Source organism: Saccoglossus kowalevskii, chromosome 6, assembly GCF_978046115.1.
Source record: "Saccoglossus kowalevskii chromosome 6, keSacKowa6.1, whole genome shotgun sequence".
NCBI classification, from domain to species: Eukaryota; Metazoa; Hemichordata; class Enteropneusta; family Harrimaniidae; genus Saccoglossus; species Saccoglossus kowalevskii.
The window spans coordinates 35,064,611-35,089,883 of NC_140646.1; the positions used below are offsets into that span (position 1 = coordinate 35,064,611).

Consider the following 25,273-nt stretch of genomic DNA (forward strand, 5'->3'; position numbering starts at 1 on the left):
TACCATATACCAGAGAACTACATCAATCAGCCCTGAAATACGCTGCGATAGTGAACTTAATCGAGATTTCCAATAACAACAATTAAGTAGAAACGCTGGAGACAATGGCTCAACTAACTTTGCGGAGTGGCCTCTGATGAAGCAAACGTGAGAAAGTTGTCGACGTATACAATGAAGACTTCGCTTATTTTTTAAACAACAATATTATTTTCGCCTACTACCTAGGTTGTTATTACCTCTTCCACCCAACCTTTTACCAACTCTCTGTAATACCTGTCTTTTTCATTTTAGCTACTCAAAATAGCATACATTCGACAAATAACATTGAGATGTGTATTTCCGGAACCCACACTGTTTGTTTTCGGATGTCAGAAAATTACAGAAAGTACTAAACATCTATGCAAGACATTTACAGATATACATATATCTCACGATATCAATGTACGACATAATATGGATGTTATTCCACGCCAAACACGTACCAGAGATATATATATGAAATATATCGATATATATATATACAGTTTATGTATCTAGGCATATATATAATATGCCTAGATACATAAACTGTACTGTAGAGTCAATGTGTCTAAAATCCCATCGGCTTGACATCACGTGTCAAGTTAGGCGATAGAGTAGTGTGATTGGAACGATATACTCTCCACTAATGCGCTTTCCGGAGGCGATTCTTCACTTTAATTTTAAAGTAGCACCAAAGAAAAGAATACTTCAAATTTCCCATCGTGTTTCGGGATGTGTCTTGTGAGTAATCATGAATTTGCAATAACTTATCTAAATCCAGCGATTACTTAATGCAACTTGAACATTACTTGTCGGGTTATACTTTCTCCTTATGTCTACAAGGTATCAGTTCTCAAGATCGCATTATACGTCCCCAGGAGAACAACAGTACTTCGGTGGTGAAATAGGCCGCTGATAAGACCTCATTCAACGTATAAAAATTAAAAGAAAGATTCGCCCGGCCGCAGTGGGAAGATAATACAGTAGTTGAATCATGGAGGTAGAAAAGAGATTTTTACCTCCATGGTTGAATCAAATTACACCACGTACATGTGGTGTTATCTGCCAGGCCTGGCTGAGATAAAAACAACCGCACAGTGATTGAGATAAAAATGTTTGCTTAGTAATGAAAATGGGGGAGCAGCGTATCACCGCCTAAACCAAGACGCAACTTGTCGTAGCAGGCTTCCAGACTCTGGGAAAATCTCTCCCGGTATTTAGAGCTCTTTCACGTTAATATTCATATCAACTCTGGGATTAAAAAACGTCTACTATAAATCTTGCTAGTTTCACCGCGTGCTTATTTATGCCTTGAAAGACGATGATGGCCGATGGCGTTAACAAATTTGATTGAAAATATTGCATAAGCAGGAAATTGGGTAATTCGTGTCAAGCATTTGCTCATTTCGACTACATATTTTATACCTTGCGCGCACGTGTTGTATCACTGGCCACGTTTATCAAAAAAGGTAACACTTTCTTTTTAGCAGTGTTACGTAATCACGCCACACCTCTATCAGTTGCCCGAGTCTGTGACTAATCCTGCGCGCGATTTACGGCGTGTTCCGGAATGTTTTACCCTGGTTGTACTTGTACTAAATTACATTAAATATGCAAATTCATTCAGTCCAATCAACGAATAATTGCATCCACTGAGACTGTTGTTTTTTTCTGGCCCGTTCCTTTCCGCTCCAGCTAGCATTGACCATGGTCACGCATTGTGTATGAACTTTACAACAAAGCATTTAGTTAGTATTATGACAGATTCTTATTCTGATGACCAACGTGTCTGTATCATATCTGTGTTACCTCTAGCTCCCATATTGGTACTCAGTAATTACGAAAAGCTTCTATTTTCGCGTCTCTTGCCGTGGTTAAAGTGATAATACTATAGTGTATAAACAAACATACAATGGAGACGTTTTAAATTAGGGTATTAAGAGCCAACTCCGCCCAGAGGTCAGCTGGTATAAAATACCACTCTAGAATGGCCCGACTATTGATTATAATTCTGTTTTACTATCCGTTGAATATACACTGTAAATCGGGGGGATTCCACTGTCAAGTGTGAGAGGATACAAAGCTAAACCCGTAATGATCCAGTTTCGCGTTTTTGCGTCGACAATTATCTCTGACTTGTATCGAGGGACTATCCTTCTCATCAATCAACCTTGTCAACCTGGAATGTGACATTAACTAACACATTCCGTAATTCATTGTCGATTTGTTTCATGTCGCCAGTCTGCAATTGGTTAAGCGTCCGCCCCTGTGAGCAAAATGGAACGTTCTTGAGAGCTCTTTTACTGTTCTCGCGGAGCATACACAATGAAATGGAGCCAATCAGCAAGGCAAGTCCCCCTATCATGTTTCCATTGGGTTTGGTCGCACATTCTGTAACGACCCACCATTGAACAAGTCTGACCGAGAATGAGTGGACGGCGTAAAAGCGTACGCAGATAATTTGGTACTGTAACCACACTACATCGACTCGTGGGAGCGTGTCGTCGTTCTGCTACTTCGAAACACCGGGCAACGCAACGCTTTGCTGTGTACCGGACCCGCACCGTACATCCTGCACCTCTGGACTTAGGACAACAATGTTAATACCACTGAAATGTAACAATCCACTCGGAACAGCGATCACCGCATAGTGCTTTTATCGGTACCCCCACTCTAACCGTAGTCAGATTTTTAAAAAGGTTTTTGCCGTTTTTTGATGACGCAACGCGATTGAGCCAACACTTGCTCTAAATTAATCAGCCGTGTTGATGCAGGCAGTTGACGCACTGACACTTGTACGCTGTTCAATGCAAATATATTTATTGTGCATGTTAGAGTCAGCGGCGAGTCTTCACGCTGCCCAACTTTTGAATGCTCGTATCTAGTAACATTGTTTATCTTCAGTGAGAAGTCAAAACGCCTCGTAATAACATGGATCACATGATGTTCGTCGTGTCTCTGCTGAACTTGCTGTATTCCGGTAAGCCCAAACTTGTTACCTTGAACCATTACGTTCCAGTTACGACTTTATAATGGTGTGTCGCCGGAAATGACCTTAAATGTCGTCGTTTAATCATTTCGGCCTACACAGGTAGTGGGGATAGATTTACAGTGTTTGCACTTACCCCGTCTGTCAACACGCGTCGGAATTTACTGCTAGTGAAGTCACTCTCCTAGAAGTCCACGGTATCGATCTAATTAGCTATTATATGCCGCCCTATTGTGTCCCATCGGTGACTATGCATTGATTGAACTTCGCAACTCTCAATAGCTGTATTTATTTTTTTATTTTGTTTATCTCAAATAAAAATTGCAGGGAGTATGTTGGCGTTCGGGGATTCTCAGTGTTGCAGCCGTATGCTGAACGATGCTGGTGGTAACTCTGGAGTGACGTCGCCGTCTCCGCCGCAAATCTACGGGGAATGGGTTTCAATGAGGTAAGAGCCGCTATGATGGTCTCCGATACGTTACCATTAAAGGGCCATTAATACTAACCTATCTGTCAGGTGGGACAACAGCGTGTAATATCGTGTGTATTTTAGGCTTGTTCTGCTATTCAACAGTATTGCGCTTATGAGTTTTTGATATGGGTTTACAAGTACACTCATACCCTGAGCGGGAGATATCTCTTCGATACCAGCCACCCGTACGCATTCATATGCAACGCGCCATTACGTGTATGCTTTCAGAAAGTGTTGTGTTCGTGTCATGTCTCTCACCCAGTTTGGCGCTCTTGTCTTAGACGCATAATTATTACACCACGACGCGAGTCGCATGCGTAAATAGCCACGTTTTAAAGTAGAGATATGGCTTTCTGAGATCTGGTTTCACCGCACAAGAGACTGGCGGAGTATTAGGATTTCAGCTTATGTTCAGGCAAAAAAAGTTCCATTTCACAGTTTGTGTGTGTACACATACGCCATAGGACATTTGGATGAATGGTAGCCTCACAAAAAAAGCACACAATAAAATCTACTCGAAACTCAGATTAATTTTCACGGTTGTTGTTTGCAGCCCTGTGCGTATACAATGTATTACTATAGTCAACACGGCACGCATTGATGCATAGGTGATTGAGAAGTAACACGGGTTGGCTTTTTTGACTTTCCTTCGGTGTATTGTCACGCTTTCCTGCCCCTCTACTCACGTTCCTACCGCCGATCTTTCTACCCGTCCGCTATTCCGACCACCGTGTTGCGCTTGTCAATAAAGTCCACCCATTGTTTGCGGTGTATTTTACGCTCAAAAGCACTCGATAGTAGTTACAAAATTCCAAAACAGCTTTTGTTTCCCACTCCCGGCTTCCTCCGGCAACCACATTGACTCGGTGCCAATTATCTTCCCCATCTGCCGTTAAAGTAGGCCTGACAGCGGTTACACCGCTGAACCAAGCCTTTGCTAAAGAGCCTATATCATCGTCTTATAAATTTATGCACCATGAGCAAAGGATACAAGTCTTGTAACTCAACTCCAGGTGAGGGAAAATGGAGGTCTTTGTCCGTAGTAATTCTAGACTACTGTTTTGAAAGGCCCTTCTTAAGTGTAAGCAGTGGAGGGGCACGATACTTCCAGTCCTGGGTCACATTAGCCAATTGTACGACCCAACCCACCCCAAATCGCTTTCTCTTTATTTATTTCTGCAATTTTATTTCGAGTTTGCAAGAGATGTCATCTGAAATTCTATTATGTTTCCACCATACTGTGAGGCAAGCTTTATAAGTGCTTCCCGGCTCCATCACTCCGTTATATACACAGAACACAACACAGTGATGTTTTCATTGTGAGACAGTTTAAAATGTAAGAGACAGAACTCACGCTGCGCAACTCTAACGCTGCCGTACCCGCCTTAGCATAGCTAATTTTTTCCTACTCAGAAATTCAGAATATCCCAATAAGTAAGGAGGGTCCATTACCATGGAATCACGGCTATAGGATAGACACGCATTGCGATGGACTGGCGCGGGATTGGAGGTGAGGGCGATTACGGGATTGGCATCCGACTTAAAACATAATAACTTGTGTAGATACAATAATTGACAAGGTTACGTTTAACAAGGTTATCCAAACTGAATTCATTGACGAGAAACTAGTGATGACGTTTAAAACTGATGGAAACAATTACTTTAAGACCATGGCTAGCACACACCATATCCGTGTCGGTACTAGAAAGTCGGTTGTAGTGAAGTGGCAAAAAGTGGTATTATGATCTGACTTTATTTGTACTCTGTGTATCAGTCTTGCATATAACCTTGAGTGAATAGATCGATTTCATTTCTGATATATTTCTGCGTCGTTGCCTGTGTTTTAATTTCGTAATAACGTGACACAACACCGAAATTGAACGGAGAGAATATTGTAATAACTGCGAGACATGGTTAGTAAAGCAAGACACGCATGATAACAAACACGAATCTGAAACTTGTGAAATGCGACGTGCATGGAAAGTGCGAAGCGCCCAACGTCTTTCAAAATATCAAATGTAAGCATCTCGCCATGAGATTTATAACACTTGACCGCGGCGCTGCGTGTGATTGTACATTACTGGCACGAGTTTGTGGGCGTGTAAATACGGGGATTGGGGTGAAATATGTATTCCGTAATGTGTGGCTTTCCTGTCAGTGCGATATGTGTAAGTTATAAAGCTAATGTCATATTTTTAATACTTTTGGCTGAGAGCAGGCATATCGCACCGACCGCGCGCTGTTGCGTGCGTTTCAAGCAGTATTTACACTAACATAACTATTAGTAAACAAGCGTTTATTCAAATGTTGCATTGCAGGATAGCGGACAACTCGTCACGTGCATTACGTTATTATGTGACTTTCTGGTAAATTGCGTAACTTATCATAACAAAATATACGGTTTATAATACCACAGTTGCGCGAGAACAGTACATGAGCATAACTGATGCATGTATACTGCTTCAATGGTTTGTAGATATTTTAGTGGGAAAGCGAAATTTATACTCTCGACCCGTAGTTCGCTGCATTGTGTACTTCGTTCCACTCTGACGTCACGTCCGCATATCACAAAGTATCCAGTCAAGTAAATATAATACCTGTAACTATAATAATACCGAGACGTGATGGTGATATAAATTTCAACATTCTGTATTTCTATCTTTGCCAATATACTATCGCAAGAAACTGTACAAATGCTCATTCTCGTATATACGTGGGTTTTGATTGGGCGTCAACGTGACATGAATTTTTTATTTGTTTCAGCTTCATTTTTTTAGTCGGTCATTTCATACGGCTGTCAGAATGCATTCATGCGCCAGGGAACAAACATCCCATCATCTTCTGCTCACTGATTTCTTTTCTGCCAATGATTTACAGAAATTTGCAAATCGTGGGTCAATTTTAGGATTCCTATGAATTATGGATGTTGGTATTTTCCACGGCTATGTTGTAGAGCCGCAGTTATGGAATGTTTTGATTATTTGTCACGAGGGATGATCTTCGATTGATAGATCGCTTTGCGTTTCTGTCTGGAGAATCAATTTAATGTTGAAACGGAATTCAGTCACAGATGCGAAGCGAATTGCTCCCGTACTGAATGGATTTTTGTATGCGTACTATTCAGATTTATAGCAAGCATAAAGTACATCGTAGACTAAAGATGACATGTGTGACATGTTTACAATTCGCTCAGAGGGCATGCAAACACCCTAAAAAACATACATAAAATCATAGCAATAAAGGAACGGACGCAGTTAATTTTATTTTCCTCTCAAAAAACAAACTTTTGTGCCCAGGCACAAAGGATCGCTATGCGACGAAACAAGCGTTTTATTGCCAGCGTCATAAAAAGTTCAGAGTTCACGTAGTTGTTGATTTCGTACGCACGATACCAAGGGCTGTACGCTTTTGTGTAGCAAGTGAGGTCAGTAGACAGTTGACATGATATTCAACAACACTGTGTTGTAACAAAACATTAAGTTACATTCGTAATGACTCCACGAGATCTCAACACGAAAAGACGATGTTCATTTCCGCCGTTATGGAACTGGACAACCGTGAACGACACGACAGGCATCCGACAATCGCTAAAAGCATTTTCCAGTCGATCCTAGTTATCACCACCACATAAATGCATTATGCGCACACTCCACGGAGTCTAGAACTTGAACTCGAATTTGAAATGTCTCATTAACTCTGTGATTTTAAAACCACAAGACATGCCCCATGCGTTACGCACTCCCATGTGCATTTCAAAATGCTTGTACAAATATAACAGTTGTTTTAATTATTTTTAATATTCCAAACCACTTCACCTATAAAAGCAAAAGGACATTAATGTTGACGGGCCTGCAGATTGCTGTCTGTAATGGTTATGGGTCAGTACTCATTATTAGTCTATTTTCGGAATATATTAACACATTTGATATGAAGATGTGTGTCTCGCGCCCACTGAGTTCCTAAATCAACTTGAAGTTTCCAAATTACTAACTGGGATGGGCTGATTGTAACTAATTGATCGGAGGCGAAGAAAGGAAAAAAGAAACATTCGTACGTTTTAAAATAAACAAATCTGGGAATAAACTTGAATAAAAACATAATTAACGTCCGTCATATGTGAATAATCTTTTTGAAAAATCAAATTCCTATAGCTCACCTTCTAATTTAACATAATAACTGAATGATCGCTTCAATTATCAAAGAGTGACACGAGTTTGCTGTTAATGTCGCGAAGTGCAAAACACTATTAATTAAGTTATTAATTATATTTATTCAAAATTCTAAAAGTTTTTAATTATTGCTTAGTAATTTTTTCCATGCGTCTTCAATTTCGAATTGTTGCATTCCTCTTGGAAGTGTCTAACACCCACGCTGTGACCACACCTGGCTGGCATGCACACATGATTACACGATCACACCTGGCTGGCATGCACACATGATTACACGATCACACCTGGCTGACCTGCAACGTGGCGTTGCTTACCAATCATGTTTAGCCTTAAACGAAATCCCCAACGTGCTCCCATTGACCCGATGTCGGTGCCACCACAGAACATTTGAAAGCAAAATGGCGGTTATAGACCTGTGACATGGTAACGGCATTGGCCTCTACGCAACCACACAAATACGACTTTCTTTCAAATATGCCCCCTTGGCCTCAGAAATTGGCAATTGGATTGGAACAAACGCGAATATGATCACGAAAATCTCTCGCTGACGTTTAATTTAAACGCTAACAAGAAGCATCGTTAAATTTCCCCACTTCTGATGTTGCCGTGTAACAATCGATCCTACAACACTCTCTGGAGTGAACTTGATAGATAGGGAACCTCATCGACCTTTGACCCAAGGGGAAATGAAGGGTACTCGCAATCATCGCCGTGGCATATACATTATGTATTTTACACCGTTAATTCATTACTCCACTGGATCTTTTGACCTTTTATGACAAGAAGGAATTGTTTTCCACGAGTTTCGTGAATATGACAGGCGACAATTTATTTGGTGTTTTAGGACATAAATCCGATCTGCTTGAATCGGATATTCAGGTTGCCTGATCTTACTTGTGTCGCTCGACAGTGGCTATATTGCGAGGCATGGGAAATGCGTCGCTCATTAGCATACAGCAGACGTCTCCGAAGTCTCAGCACCACGTGTACTTATAGGCGGCTATGCAGTTGCATTTCTAAAGCATGTAAGCAGTTATAACATCCGACGTAATTACCTGCGTTGATAGTCCTTCAGAACACGTGACATGGCTGATTTGTAAATAAAGAGTGTGTAATCCATAGGGACAATTCATTGAGCACCGATATTAGGGGCGGGGGTTTGTCAGTGTAGTGTCAAAATGTAAAGCAGGTTGTCATATACTACGATAGGATCACGGCACCTGTGAACGAATTGACTGTGAATTATAGCAACTCAACACAGTCTCGCTGTATCCACACGTGTAAATACCGGTTTTACTATGCGGTATATTCAATGTTTAAAGCGCGGTGGTCGTCGCGCAGCGCGTGTTCGATTTTCGTGTAAATAAATAATGCATTTTACACGCGTTGTATACGTCGCTAGGAGTCCCATATCGAACAGGACGCGGCACGACGACTGCCGCCCTTTAACAATGAAACAAAACCGTAATATATGAACAGACCAATCTCTTGCTTGCACAGACTTGTTGCGAAACGTTCGCTAGTAATTAAAGGGCGGCAGTCGTCTCTTCGCGTCCTGTTCGATATGGGACTCATAGCGAGTATACAACGCGTGTAAAATGCATTGTTTATTTACATGAAATTCGAACATGCGCTGCGCGACGACCACCGCGCTTTAAACGAATCATCCCCGTTTTTTGTTTTGTTTTTTTTTTGTTCTGCTGGGTTGTTTCTGGCACTTTTTCGTATTTTGGGGGCCGAATGTGCAATTTGCTAATCTGAGTTCTTTACGCTGTGCGCGTTCAAATTCCTTTCAAAATTGTTTGCAATTATTTTCATGAAATCGCCCTGTACACGTTATAATCCACAGTATTCCCACAACGTACGTAATACGATTTGCAAGAAAATTAGTAGATTCAGTGATTAGTTTATAAGGCAAGATGTTGAATGAATAATGTTCTGTTTTCCATCGTCTTACAGATGCGAGGTACGGCCGGGGCCCGAGTTTTTGGCTCGAAAGTACAAGTTCCACGCCGATTCCACGTTCACACTGTTCCAGTATTACTATGCTGATAACCATTGCACCACCCCGCTATATTCACTGAAACTAAGGGGCAGTATACAGATTGACGAACCGTCATGGATTATCAGAGGCGGGACAAAAGCTGAATACGAACTAGATAGGGTGCTTGTTACGTCACATCGGGTGGACATCACGGAATTCTTGGTTGCCAAAGTGAATGCTACCTGTCCTGGGTTCATCTCCCCACAAGAAACGTGGGTTACGAACATGAGGTACCATGTTTTTAGTTGGCATGATGACAAAGATTGTTTAGAGGCGCTTTCATTTTCTATGCACGAACTGCAACTTTTACGAGTGGAGATTCACGAGCGAGTAGACCCGAAGACCCGAAGTACAAATTTGCGAGAAGAGCTTTTCCTCGGCGATGTGCACACAGACATTAAACAAAGAATGTACTACAGACCGACGAGCTATCAAACGCCGCTGATGAACATCAAACAGCAGGTTCGTATCTCATTGCTAAAAAAACGCAGCCTGCATTCGCATTTTATTTAAAGTAACACTGGATAGAGTAAATAAACTTTAAAATTATGACCATATAGCGTAAGTTAATAACTACGCAGCCCAAGTAGACAAGTACAGACAGATGTGAAAACACTTGGTAAAATAGGATCCATACGTTGAGTGACTCTCTATGCAGACATGGTAGCGTATGTCAAACAACTATTCTGGTTTAACAGCAACATTAACTAATACCCCCCACACACACCTACACCCACATCACTTTCTTGCACAATAACAAATATATTTCAGATATAATCACAAAATTTGTCTATAGCACAGGGTCGCTCCCGGTTGCATAGACATGTACAATAATAACATGGCGTGTATCACGCCGGACATCACTCTCGTTCGGTCGTAATTAAAGGCCATGGTGGGATATATCGGACATATAGTTCTGTTAGACAGGTTCAGTCACAATGCGTCAGGGGAACTCATCTATGGCATAGTGGGATTCGAGCATGTGGGGCTCGCGTGGAATGTAGGACACTTGCAACTACCATCTATCGACAATCAGAGGGGAAAAAGGGGCTCTTCTGCGCGATACATTAAGAAGCCATTTAGGAAACCATAATATTTACCCAAGTGCATTGAAAATCGATTTGGAATGTTCCATTGCAGAACCAAGGGGTGATCGCTTTGACGCGGAACACGAGGGTGATTGGTAGTTCCGCGCGCAGTGCGCGTTACAGTTGGCAAATTCATCAATATGCAAATTTTCTTGTTACTGATTTATGGGACAACGTCATACATGGGTAGTAAACCATCTACTAAAACGTGGAAATTCGAATTTTGATTTAGAACAGTGAATGAAATAAAGTCTATGTTAAGATGATTGTATCCGTAATAGTCTAGTTGTAAAAGATAAACCCGACATAGTCAGGATGAATGCGTACACAGAAGTCAACGCTTAATTTAAATACATCGTCAATTATTGTAAGCCAGAAAAAAATAAGTCCCATTTCATGTCCCATTAGTCCAATCAAATACTCTTACTTCAGATTTGTGTGGGTATTGTTGGATTTCTGTAAATGATTGCTACCTTGGTAAAGTGCAATCGTCGACTGTTTAGCCCCCAGTCTGTTCTCTTTTATTCGCTGCATGACATTATGCATCCCGAGTGAAAAACGACCATCATTGTTTTGCCGTGTAAATGTACTTGAAAATGCTACTGGAAAGCGAACTCGGATAATGCTGTTGATGATCAAAAGTCATTCATTAGCCCACGTATAGAAACGTTCTAAATACATTGACTGAAACAAGGACGAGACGCCAAAATATGGTGAATAAATCTCGGGGGAACGAGAACTTCAGCACGATTTTCCCTTCTCTTTTTAATTAACTTCTTTATGCGTGTGTACGATAAGGCAACCCCACTCATGCATACCCACAAAAGTATGATGAGCTGAAAAGGCAACTTGCCGTCCTCTTCATTATTCTCGGGGACCTCGGCTGAATGACCGAGGATTATCGACGCCCCTGTGCGGTACATTGCACTGTATGTGTAGATTGGCAGCTAGGCAGTGAAATAAACCAACCTGACAGTTGCTATTCGTCTTTCTGTCACCTGTAACTAAAGCGAAAACACTGCGAGTGTTGAACCAAGAATCGACAGAGATGCCACTCACCAAAACAAATGAGATCCGTCCGACCCCCCCCCCCCCCAGTTAATCGTCTATGTTCCTTCACTGTGTTTAACGTTGGCTAGACTTTTTCATTTCACTTTGAAGAAATACGTGTGAATATTGGTCACAATTAAACAAAACACATAACTTGCTTCCCTGTCGCTAATAAGATCAGTTTTCAGTTAGATAGGTAGTCAAGACTGCAATTACGGGGTACATAGGGAGTGTTTGAATGCAGATCGGTGCAAACGTACTGTACGTTTGGCAAAACATTTCGACACAATAACTTGAAGAAATCTTTATATCTATGAATATTTATTGAAAATCAGAACAATATATACGCATGTGACTGACTGAAATAAACATTAACAATAAACCCATCTAGTTGTTATTATCCTATTCATAGTTTAATTAAATCGAGTAAGGGACTGTAAAGCCAGGCAGCGCTAAGTACCCCGTAATGAGTATACTTACAACTCAGTCCTCACCGTATTCCATGAATAAATTACCACTCAAGCATGATAAACGATAGTATGCTAATTATATAAGATTTCAAACAATTTATAGTCATCATTTCCGAGCAAAGAATGTATTCGTGCCTCCTGCTCATTTTCTTTGGCGGTGTTTCTTTTATGCCCCGTTGATATATTTGCTTATAAAGGTACATATTGCAAACAATACTTTACACTTAACAGTTAATTACAATGAGCGGGTGGGGTAATTACCTTTTCGTGGGTGGGATTTCAACTCCGACTAGCCTGAGGTGAAATCGACACCCATCCGAGTTGGAAAAACAATATTGAACTTGAAACCGACAAAGAGTCGACGAGGGTTTGTGTTGCAGCTCTGAGATTAAGTGTATTTGTTGATTCGGGGATTGAAAATGACTGAAATTTCGTAATCACGCCGAAAGGTAATCACCCTGAGAAAGAAATAGACTTGGGCCATTATAAATGTAACACGGTAATGACGGTTGCTCGCAATGATTTTGCAATGACGCGATGCTCCATTGGCGGTCTAACTTTAAATACGAATTCATTTTTTATAGAGATCACGTGATGTGTCAGGATTGGCATACGAGCAACTCGTACTCGCACCAAATGTTAGTAATGCCACTCGTGCATTGAATCAACATTTGGTCGCGTAGTAAAAACATTGTCACCATTGACATCGGCTTCAGTACGTTTTGTTCATACTGAGTTCTATTACAGACTATTAATGGTCACGTTCTCCAGGCAGATATTCTTGATAATTTGTTTGCGAACGAAACGTGCTCCGGTTGAAGAATGTCGCCCGTCCATCTTGGTCCGTACGTGTGATCTATGTATGTGCTCCAGTCGACTGTAATTACCGCCCATCGAAACCATTCCCGCCGTATACACGAGTGCGTGTGTCAGGGTTGACGAGAAAACAATCAAAAGAAGAATTCTTACAATGTCGACAAAACAGTTCAGTCTCATTCAGCTAATATAGGATAATCCCTAGCAAACTAGATAAAAACTCGACAACCCCCTAGCAAACGATATAAAAATTCGCTAACCCCAAGCAAACTATGTAAACACTCGAAAACCCCTAGCAAATCATATAACAAATCGATAACCCCTAGCAAACGATGTAAACACTCGATAACCCCTAACAAACTATATAAAAACTCGATAACCCCAGCAAACTATCTAAAAACTCGAAAACCCCTAGCAAATCATATAATAAATCGATAACCCCTAGCAAACGATGTAAACACTCGATAACCCCTAACAAACTATATAAACACTCGAAAACCCCTAGCAAACTATCTAAAAACTCGATAACCCCAGCAAACTATATAAACACTCGAAAACCCCTAGCAAACTATATAAAAACTCGATAACCCCAGCAAACTATATAAACACTCGAAAACCCCTAGCAAACTATCTAAAAAATCGAAAACCCCCTAGAAAATCATTTAACAAATCGATAACCCCTAGCAAACGATGTAAACACTCGATAACCCCTAGCAAACTATATAAAAACTCGATAACCCCAGCAAACTATATAAACACTCGAAAACCCCTAGCAAACTATCTAAAAACTCGAAAACACCTAGCAAATCATATAACAAATCGATAACTCCTAGCAAACGATGTAAACACTCGATAACCCCTAGCAAACTATATAAAAACTCGATAACCCCAGCAAACTATATAAACACTCGAAAACCCCTAGCAAACTATCTAAAAACTCGAAAACCCCTAGCAAATCATATAACAAATCGATAACCCCTAGCAAACGATGTAAACACTCGATAACCCCTAGCAAACTATATAAAAACTCGATAACCCCAGCAAACTATATAAACACTCGAAAACCCCTAGCAAACTATCTAAAAACTCGAAAACCCCTAGCAAATCATATAACAAATCGATAACCCCTAGCAAACGATGTAAACACTCGATAACCCCTAGCAAACTATATAAAAACTCGATAACCCCAGCAAACTATATAAACACTCGAAAACCCCTAGCAAACTATCTAAAAACTCGAAAACCCCTAGCAAATCATTTAACAAATCGATAACCCCTAGCAAACGATGTAAACACTCGATAACCCTAGCAAACGATATAAAAACTCGCTAACCCCAAGCAAACTATATAAACACTCGAAAACCCCTAGCAAACTATCTAAAAACTCGAAAACCCCTAGCAAATCATTTAACAAATCGATAACCCCTAGCAAACGATGTAAACACTCGATAACCCCTAGCAAACTATATAAAAACTCGATAACCCCAGCAAACTATATAAACACTCGAAAACCCCTAGCAAACTATCTAAAAACTCGAAAACCCCTAGCAAATCATATAACAAATCGATAACCCCTAGCAAACGATGTAAACACTCGATAACCCCTAGCAAACTATATAAAAACTCGATAACCCCAGCAAACTATATAAACACTCGAAAACCCCTAGCAAACTATCTAAAAACTCGAAAACCCCTAGCAAATCATATAACAAATCGATAACCCCTAGCAAACGATGTAAACACTCGATAACCCCTAGCAAACTATATAAAAACTCGATAACCCCAGCAAACTATATAAACACTCGAAAACCCCTAGCAAACTATCTAAAAACTCGAAAACCCCTAGCAAATCATATAACAAATCGATAACCCCTAGCAAACGATGTAAACACTCGATAACCCCTAGCAAACTATATAAAAACTCGATAACCCCAGCAAACTATATAAACACTCGAAAACCCCTAGCAAACTATCTAAAAACTCGAAAACCCCTAGCAAATCATTTAACAAATCGATAACCCCTAGCAAACGATGTAAACACTCGATAACCCTAGCAAACGATATAAAAACTCGCTAACCCCAAGCAAACTATATAAACACTCGAAAACCCCTAGCAAACTATCTAAAAACTCGAAAACCCCTAGCAAATAATTTAACAAATCGATAACCCCTAGCAAACGATGTAAACACTCGATAACCCCTAGCAAACTATATAAAAACTCGATAACCCCAGCAAACTATATAAACACTCGAAAACCCCTAGCAAACTATCTAAAAACTCGAAAACCCCTAGCAAATCATATAACAAATCGATAACCCCTAGAAAACGATGTAAACACTCGATAACCCCTAGCAAACTATATAAAAACTCGATAACCCCAGCAAACGATATGCAAACTCTATAACCCTTAGCAAATGATGCAAGAATTTGACAACAGCTAGAAAATTATGTAAAAACTCTTTACCCTCTAGCAAACTATATAAAAATCCGATAACCCCCATAGCGCACGATATAAAATTCTGCACCCCTAGCAAAATGATGTAAACAATTGACACCCCTAGCAAACGTTGTCTAAAAAGTATCCGAGTATTACTTGACTTCTTTAATTAATTCATGACTCCAGTTTCCAGTTACTGAAATTATTGCAGTGGACCAACACAACTCTTTCCTTGGTTTTAGGGATTAACCTAATACAATTAAATAACTTTCTCCTGTCGATATGCAGTCATAACGGATCATCGTGCACAGTATATGTACACAAACTAGCGATTCTCTTGCAAGAACTCGAGTAACACACGTATGCATTTGTTTTTTTTATGAGGCTTCTAACATGTGACGAAGAAAGTGATACAAATATGATTTTAGTATTGAAGATTTCACAAGAGCATAGAATATTACAGTATGTCAACGTGTTCTGTAGACGCGGGCGCTAATCGCGGTGCCTTGTATTTTACACTCACCAACTACTGAGGAGGAGTGCTGAGAAATAGATACGACTTCGAGTGCTCATTTAATTGCCGTCTGAGAGTTCCAACTCGAGCCTTTGGAGCACATCGGATGCCCAACGAATAATATGAAGCAAGAATTTTTTTCGTGTATTCTAAAGATGCGACCAACTTTATTAGACTTTTGGAAGGACGACACGGAAGTTATCAAGTTGCCAGTAAATCATTGCTATCCCCTTGCACCCTCCCATGTGTGCGTTTCATGTAAAGATGCTTAAAATATCGAATGTCACATTTCGATTAGCCTCATCTGACCCCTGGACGCATCAGTGATCTTGCCGGCGTTAATTCACTCATTCGTTTTCACTGCGGGATATCACAACTTCTCTTTTCCCGATCCTTGATGAAACTTGAAAACGATACTAGTTTTTAAAAATTCAACAAGGAGCTGCGCTATGGTTGTTTCGCCTTGGGAGATGCTCACATCGCTCAGTATATCTGGTACTTATTAACGTGTGTAGTTAGTGGGGGTTGCTCCATCGATCTGATTCATCTGCCGATCTGTCTCGTTATCAGACGCTTCTCATCGCTAATAGGTCTGTGCCCAGAATTAATGGCCAGCGCGCTTTGTACGGGTGTATTTTTTTTCTTTAACCAAATAGGATTAAACGCAAAATAAAACGCACCAGAAGGAATTTCAGAACTCATAAGCTCATATTATTGAATAGGTCAGAACAAGAAATACGTTTTGTTGTGTGTTGTGCGGTGAGAGCTCTAGATCCCATCATGTGACATGCTCCAAGATTGTTCTTTCTGTTCACGCCATTCTAAACGCGTGTTTCAAGCTGTCTAAAGAGCGGAAATGGCGCTACTCCCCTCTGACTAGATAACCCTATCTGAATACATTCTCAGGCATAATATTACATTAGCGCGTATTCTTTTCATTCCCGGGGAAATAATACAAATAACAGTGGACATTTAGTGGTTACATTTCAAGATGAGGCAGAATGTTATCGTACCCTGCCATCTCGCTGACCCCCGTACAAGGACTCCATCACAGTTGGGTACGCCGTGTCGATTTCAGATATGCCCACTTACATACTTGCCCCGCTGAGGTCACGTGACCCAACCCCGCATGTTAATAGGAACAGTATGCTGTGAACATGTCAATATTACGTACGTTAGAAGTATTATTTATTTTGTGTCGTTCATGGTTTGTAAACATTTGGATTCAATAGTCAAGAAAATTGTTATACGAAGTAAAACGCAACAATCATGGACAGACAAATGTATCCGAATCTATATAATGAAAAGTGCAATGACCCTATTTTTTCTTTGATTACATTCAAATATGCCAATTTAGCGTCTTCGTGTGAGAAATATCGAGCATCATATGTACTAATCAATTTGCAAAACAATTTCCGCGATGCATTATTGAACAGTCGCCTTACCTGTCAAGTCCGGTTCGGTCCATCTATTAAAATACACTCTTTGTTAACTGTTATATTTTCCATTGCTCACTATCTGTGAAGTTGTGTCAGTAAATTTGCAAAGTTTCCCGAATTACTTGTTCGACTTTTTATTATTTTTGTTGTTAAAAAAAACACGCGACAGTGATGGGATAAAATCTAAATATTCAATTTTTTCTGCTCGAGTGTTCAGTCTGATAAAAATGGAGATTAGAGAAAAAAATCCGAATAGAGTCGATTATATTCTACGTATAGACACTGATTAAAAATACTCAAAATGAAAAAAAAAACCTGCGAACAAAATCGATGATTTGAGGGGCTTCAATTGGCGGCAAATTATACTCTGAGGATGATTCGATGTCATCGTGATGAAAAAGCTGAAGAAATCCCACATTTTTAACTCTTTGATGTTTGCCGACAGATGAGGATGATACTAGCTTTGTATAATTCTGTTTAATACGATGCAAGTGAATTCGCATTGCAATGGTTTCTATATTTCAAATGTTTCCATGCGTTTATTGATACGCGTGTTTGGCTCGCTACTTTCAACTTGACATTTGATAAAACGCCAAACCGTTTTGGCTTTTGACTTTTGGTTTGGATACTGAATAGTTAAACCAAACCACCAATTTTAAACTTGTTAATGCCCATCCTTCCTAGTGAGAATTGATAAATGGTGGACGTCCTGGCATTTCCGCTACGTGCCGTTAATTAAAATGCGTATTTAATTACATTCATACAGATATCAATAATTACGGTATTTGGGGTGATAGTATAGGTTACGGTATGAAGCTAGTTAAAGGTTAATTGTTCCCCGCTGCGCAATACCGTATTAACGCCAAGTGAGAGCGGACTACCCGTCATGCCAAGTGCCAGCCACCGACGCGGCGAGCACACCTTTATTCACCATGTCACGGTCTGGATACAATGCACCAAACATCTCCCATGATTAGCTGACTGTTACTGCAGCGTAAACCGATACATTCTTGCAACTCGCTCCAAGCTATCGGAATTCCGAAACGATCTGTCTTTTCTCGTCCAAAACGCCAGTCATGGCCACCTAGAAATGACAATATAACAGTGTTACCCAGTCTGAAGAGAGATTAGTATCAACTGTGACGCATCGCCTGCGGGACATTGCCCTCAACGTCGCAGGTCACCACTTATTCCCATCGAGCCCTGGCTGAATTAAAACTTGAGTGCCAATAGCGTAATAAGCGGGATTGTCAACAACATGCACAGTTTCGTAGTAAACCATTTTCCCGCCAAAATACCACTCTTCGTTTCTGCTTTAGTACTGGAATTTAACGTACGATTGACTTTAAAATGTTGCAATTTTAATAAAAAAATAATATGACGAATTTGCATTCTTTGCGAATTATTTCGACGACCAGTCTCCATGTTTACCCTACCCTAGGATTGTCGCGATAAACTTAGGGAAGCACAATTTTATATATATAAACCACGGTTACTAGAAGAACCGCGTATAAACGTACATTTTCACTGCTGGGCCACCTTATTGTAATGCGGCCATCTTAATCGTCCAATAATTTTCAGTACGCATGAAACTGATTCCCCCATATTCTTTGGCATCGTCTGGGAGTATATATTTGACGCACAACATTTTGACTGTTTCTACTTTTTTTAAATTTCGTATATGCTGATTATAATAAGGGGACATGCACGTGGCCTTTCACTGTGTGTTTGCGCTCATTGCCCCATCTTTCTTACTCTGGAGGTGAAGGAGATTCGGTGGTGCATCAACGCTAATTTGCACCTGCTCACACCAGTGCGCCCAATGCGTGACGACGATTGCTTTGCTAATGATTCAAAACACTCGCTAATAATTTATTTCGCTCCGTGTGATTCGAATTTATGAATGTCTCATTCACACTCATGCACGTTATAATTAGGAATTGACTGTACGCATGATTATTGGCCCTTTACATGTTGTTACCTCGACAGACTGCGGAACAGCGAACCTGAGTAAAATGAGCAATATTGTGATGTAGCGAGCGCCTCAGTGTGACCTTTGGAATTATCGCCTCAGCAGCTTAACAAATATGCCATTCCAACCCATTGTACCGTTTGTCACTTGTTGTTGTCACTTAATCTAAGTTGTTGTTTTTCTGCCCTCCCGATCCGACGCTTCATCAAATTTCAGTTTTGCGTGAAAAAAATATATATGTGAAAATATAAATATGTTTTGCGTTTTTTTTTTGTCAGAAATACTATCTTATCTACCTCCATGCTTAATCCGAAGAAAGCTGATCGCAGTTGTGATTCAGTTCTAGTCGTTTCTAATCATTCGCACGAAAACACAACATAGGGATAACATATGCTACGATCAAAGCGTCATTCATACAGCCTTCTTTCCGTCAAAATTGAATGCGACTTACGGATAAAATTTTTAGAGGCTAACTAAAATATTGCTGTGGTGGAATTCGAACGTACACACTGCATTATTCAGGTAATAACATTTGTGTATTGTCAGTAGTGCTTAGTGAATGACGATGTCATTACGACCAGGGAATGCAAACTATCCCCAGGGACGGCACAAATTAATAGTAGTATTTATCCTTACAATCATCATTGACAAACTAGATGGATAAGAGTACACTCGGGAGTCACTTTATGTGCCATCGATGGGTGTGCTGGAATTTAGGCTCGTTCGACAACATTAATTGGTAGATGCAGATTAACTTTTAAGAGATCTATATCAACTACGTGTGAGTCACACGCTGGCGTTTTTAAAACAACGATGCGCTTTATTGAGTAAGCTAGGTAGTATCGGGAAACGGCGATGTGTTTTTTTGAGTAAGTGGGGGAGTATCCGGACTTTAAAAAAAGGAAACGTTTTCGCACTGTTATATGACGACCAAGTAGGAGCACGAAATAATATTTTGTTTCTGTTGAACAAGACCGTTTTAAAACCGATGTTTATCGAAATGAAAATTGGGCGTAATTGCTACACGAAATATTACATTCGACTGCCAGGGCATGCTTGCATAAGCCTCACTATAAATTGATTAACCAATCACGTGCAGCAAATATTGTGCAAATTTGCATATTTGAATGACACCGTTTGTTCCATGGAATGGCAGATTTTATTTGGAGTGTAATTTGACTTATTTGTATTCAAATTTCCTCCTTCTTTAAGTGTTGTTTTTTGCCACAATACTGAACTGATGTATAAGGAAACGAATGGTTATGACGGGTTTATGTCGAATTTCATGTGCCTGTGGGGCTTTCCTAAGGCTGCCTATCATTTAAACTCAGTGACCCATGTATACACCAGGTCAGATCAAGAAAATGACTTCTCGCGTCGCGGCCTGTACTCTCGTAATCGTATAAATTGTTTTAATAGTGATGGTAATAAATCGCGAGTTCAGGTACGAATATATAAAATGTGGATGATATGAACTACTGTTATACAATACCTTGTTTCGTCTCCAGTGTATGTTTAGTACATATTACCATCAGTGTCAGCACTGACAGGATCATGCGCGGTATTAAAGTTGTAAATTACCACGTAAAACTTCTGAAGATGAGAGTTAACTAATTCTGACTTGCAAATTAACCTCCCTTTCCCGCGGTTCCTTTGAGATGTAAAACCCGCACTCACTTGGGCGAATTAAGACCTCTGCAATAGCTTGATTTGAACTGGGGGTTAGGATGGAAAATCAGGGCGCAGTGTCGGCGATGGTGAACTCAGAGGCGGAATAAATGCAGACACGTTAAGTTAATATGAATACGTTTACGTTTCATTTCCCAGCTGTCTAGTAACAAGGCTTGCTCATCAATCCACCTGACAATCAAATAAATTGGCAACCTGGTTTAAATAAGATTTAAAGTCTTTCCAAGACATTAAGTGATTTTCTTCGTTAATAAGTCTTTAAGTTTGCGACATGCCAATGGAGCTGTGGGGATGTGGTGGGGTGGGTCCAGATTACTCTCCCCTGTGTTCTTTGTCCTTGTTTGCTAAGATATGGAGCATATACAATTTACGTGCAATTACCGATTCCACTTAATTTCAATTGGTATCAATTTATTAAAATAAATTGTTGTAAATGACGGAAGCTCTTGTATAATGTATCGATATGTCACCAGTCGGTGTATATTCAATCAATTTATATTCAGTGCACGACTGGCGCTCGAACGCACAAATGCATTGGTCTGTGTCCCCACTGTCTCGCGCACAAATACAGCGGACGGCTTCTTCGGCAACCTAGTAACTCTGAAAGCGTTGTTTTATTATCATCTAATGCTCGTTTGTGTTGTGTCGTTTTTATTTGGCGAGTTTTAAAGTCACATGCACAGTTACAATCCCACGTACATATTGCACTGAATAGGAATTCACAATTGAAAAATGCTACTCGTCACGTCGGACCAGCCTCGTCCCAGAGCAAGTTTGTAAGTTGTGGAATGCATATAGTTACAAATGTCTCGCCTCCGACACATCTAAATGAAAACAAATCATTGTCAAAGTGCCCACGGCCAACTTCATCGCTATTCGAGTCACGCGATTTATGAGGGATTTACAGGTGTCAGCCATATTGTATGCAAATGTCATATAGCAAAATGATTTACAAGATGTATAACTTTAGCTGCGTTCCCCATTAACCCTCAAATCTCTTTATCTCATGCGTCCAGAGATTTACCAGAAAGGACTTAAGATAAATCTTACCCTAAAAAACTATGAATAATTTTAAAACATTGAAATTGGCTATAAATTAAATATATGGTGACTGGGGTCGCACGGAGGAGAAAAAAAGCTCGATGCTCAGAAATGCTATTGGATATGTATTCGTATCAAATATTGATGTATGTCACGACAGAGCTCATCGACCCCTTAACGTTTTCGTTTTATTGCCCTGTTCCCAAGTAAGGTATTTTGATTCATGGACCTCGTCTGTGTGTCCCAGCGGAACACATGACCCATATCTATTCATCATAGTGTGCCCAGTTGCAGTAGTGAACTTGACTGTTATACGTGACAACTATTGTAGTCATGGCTGCAGGTGATATTCTGAAATGAACTTGTTATACAACTAATGTAGCCACTGTGAATGTGTTGAATGTGAAGCAACGAGGCATTTTGTGAAACAAATTGCCATTGATCATTATTTTTATTACATTTTGTTGGCGCGCAAACGATTGACATGTCACGTGTTGTGAACGATTTTTATATTGATTTGCGAGGCACGAATAAGTGGGAATGTATATAGCATTTCTCTTCTGTCAAAATATTATTAATGTACACCCATTATAAAAAAAAAAAAACGTCAGCCGTCGTTAACTGTTTTTAATATTTATTTTTTACAGGACAATTGCAGCGTCTGCCAACTTCTCGACAATTCCGATGACGTCAATCCTCCGATCTTCCCAGCTCAATCCGAATACCCCGTCATCCTCCACGGCGAGTGGGTCAGTTCGAGATGTGAAGTGCGCCCTCAGGTATTCTTTCTAATTAGGCACCTAATTTTCCATGGCAACCACACCTGGGAAGGCTATTACCACCACTACTCCGACCCTTTCTGCAGAAATCCAACTTTCTCGTTGTATGCGAAGGGGTATCACTCGGAGGGATTAAAATCGGATATTGTGAGGGGTGGCACCGAGTATGACTTTATAACAACTGAAATGAGGATCACACCCAAGGATACTGGTACGACGGAACTGCTAAACGTTTTCGAAGGGGACGAATTGTGTGGACAACAAGGAACGTGGAAACTTGGCACTGAGCAGGATGTTACGCAGACCTACGGCTGTGCAGCTTTGGGAATACGCTTGCCTCACACTGAATACGAACTGATGCGAATGGAGTATGACGCATTTCGCCGCACGGTGCTCTTGTACAACGGCCAGCGACCTAGCGATGGTAGCAACCCAACGACGGCCGATAAACGACCGACGTCATACCAAACGCCACTGGTTCAGTGCGGTGGCATCAATATCTTATCAAGAGACTCTAACTCGGACTCCTCAGACAATGACAATTCACTGAACAGTGCCCCTTCAACACCTTGGCAACATGTCGCCCTGGCAACGTTGCTTCTGAACAGCATTCTCTTATCTTAGTACCGTGTAAATAATATTGAGAAATTAAGTTAGTCTGTCATAAGCTGCTTCCATTTTTTCTCAGAACATATTTCAGAATCCCATATTTTTTAGCTGCAAAGTATATTTTTCTAATGCCCTAGTTGAGAGTCGTCATCATTTGAAGTCTGCTTCCACTGTTTGTTTATCCAATTCTATCGCTACAACACTCCCAATTATCGTTGCAAGAATTGTCAATAATCTCCTTCTACGTCTGCTGTACACTCCTTTATTGAGACAACAATCAATACCAAAACTTGATTATCATTCGGAAATTGACGGGGAAAATGGGCTTAGATACGTAATTTAAACCACTGAGAGACGAAATACCGAAGACGATAGCGGTTTTTGCAGAGAAGTGAGTCGGGTTAGGATGAAAGGACGGTTAGAAAGAATGGCTCCGGTTCCAGTTGGCTTGATATTTTTGCTTTCTTTTCACACAAATATCCAATACATAGTGGGTTATTTTTTTTTTTCATTTCGTATAGAGCCCAGATTCCGGATCAACCGCATGCCTCCCACAGGAAATGAAATATTTACGCCAAAATGAACAATTTATTTTGAAAGGTATATAGAAGGAGAAAAACCGATTACGTTTTTATGTTATTTACTGCTTAAAGAAGATTAGATTTTCATATTATTGCGTCTCTTGATATCTTATCTTAAGAATGTATTATATATTCCAGAAAAAGCAACTGCGGAACAGGGAATCGACTTTGTGTATTATGCAAATTTACCTGTAGCCAATTTCAGTGGATTTTTATACAGTGTTGTAATATATTATGCTGTGTTTTATTTCTTATTTCCAATTTTGGTATTTTAATTGAAAGACTTTGGGGGTATTTTATTTTAGAAGATATGTTATTTCCTATATTATAGTCGACATATCTCCTTTAAATTGGATATGCAAATAATAAATCATGTTAAATAACAAATCATTATTAATATCACTTGTTTAATTACGCCATCATGCTCTGTACGGTGACATCGCTGGTAACACCATGATGAAGAATGCAGCGTGTTTTGACAGTTTGCTGAATAAAATGTTTCATTTTGTACGTTTCCTCTCCGACTATGCATATCTCGGTCTACAACCGAGACTACTATTTGGAAATTCAGTTTTATAGTTCAGAAACAAATAGTGATCGATCGTACGTTGGTGAACATTAAGTTAAGTTTTGAATAAATCGGTGTCACGTGATCACTGACAACAACAACGTTCTCCGAATGTGCATCACCGAAAAGATTGCATACTTGCGAAAACGTCAATCGTAAACTTGTCTGCATTCGAATCAATTTCACGTTATGGATGCTTTTAGGGCCGCCATACTGGAATGCTTCTATAACTTCTACTATTGTGCATGGAGCTTATAGCTCATAGCCTAAATTTTCTCCGAAGTTGTAATTTGAGTTATAAAAATGCAACTTCATTTGCTTTAACCATTTATCCGTTTTGTCGAGACCGGTCATAAACTAGAATGATTAGTATGCAAGTCACGTAGGTTCGTTTTCAAGAGTTGAAAGCTTACGGAAATCACCAATTGAAGTGCTATTTTACATATTGTTAAACAAGGCGGGCTCATGTTAAACTCGCTTGAAACTGAAATCATTCTGTTGTATTGGGTGACGAAGTAGAGTTC

General features: G+C 40.1%; 1 protein-coding gene across 1 annotated transcript; it reads left to right on the forward strand.

Annotated features, from left to right (window-relative positions):
- The first annotated feature begins 2,310 nt into the window (after window positions 1–2,310).
- LOC102808940 (protein APCDD1) lies at window positions 2,311–24,691 on the forward strand. The gene is made up of 4 exons (XM_085500439.1): window positions 2,311–3,001; window positions 3,338–3,458; window positions 9,611–10,157; window positions 22,860–24,691. The coding sequence occupies exons 1-4, from the start codon at window positions 2,953–2,955 to the stop codon at window positions 23,613–23,615; spliced, it is 1,473 nt and encodes a 490-aa protein (XP_085356565.1). The 5' UTR covers window positions 2,311–2,952; the 3' UTR covers window positions 23,616–24,691.
- The last annotated feature ends 582 nt before the right edge of the window (window positions 24,692–25,273 follow it).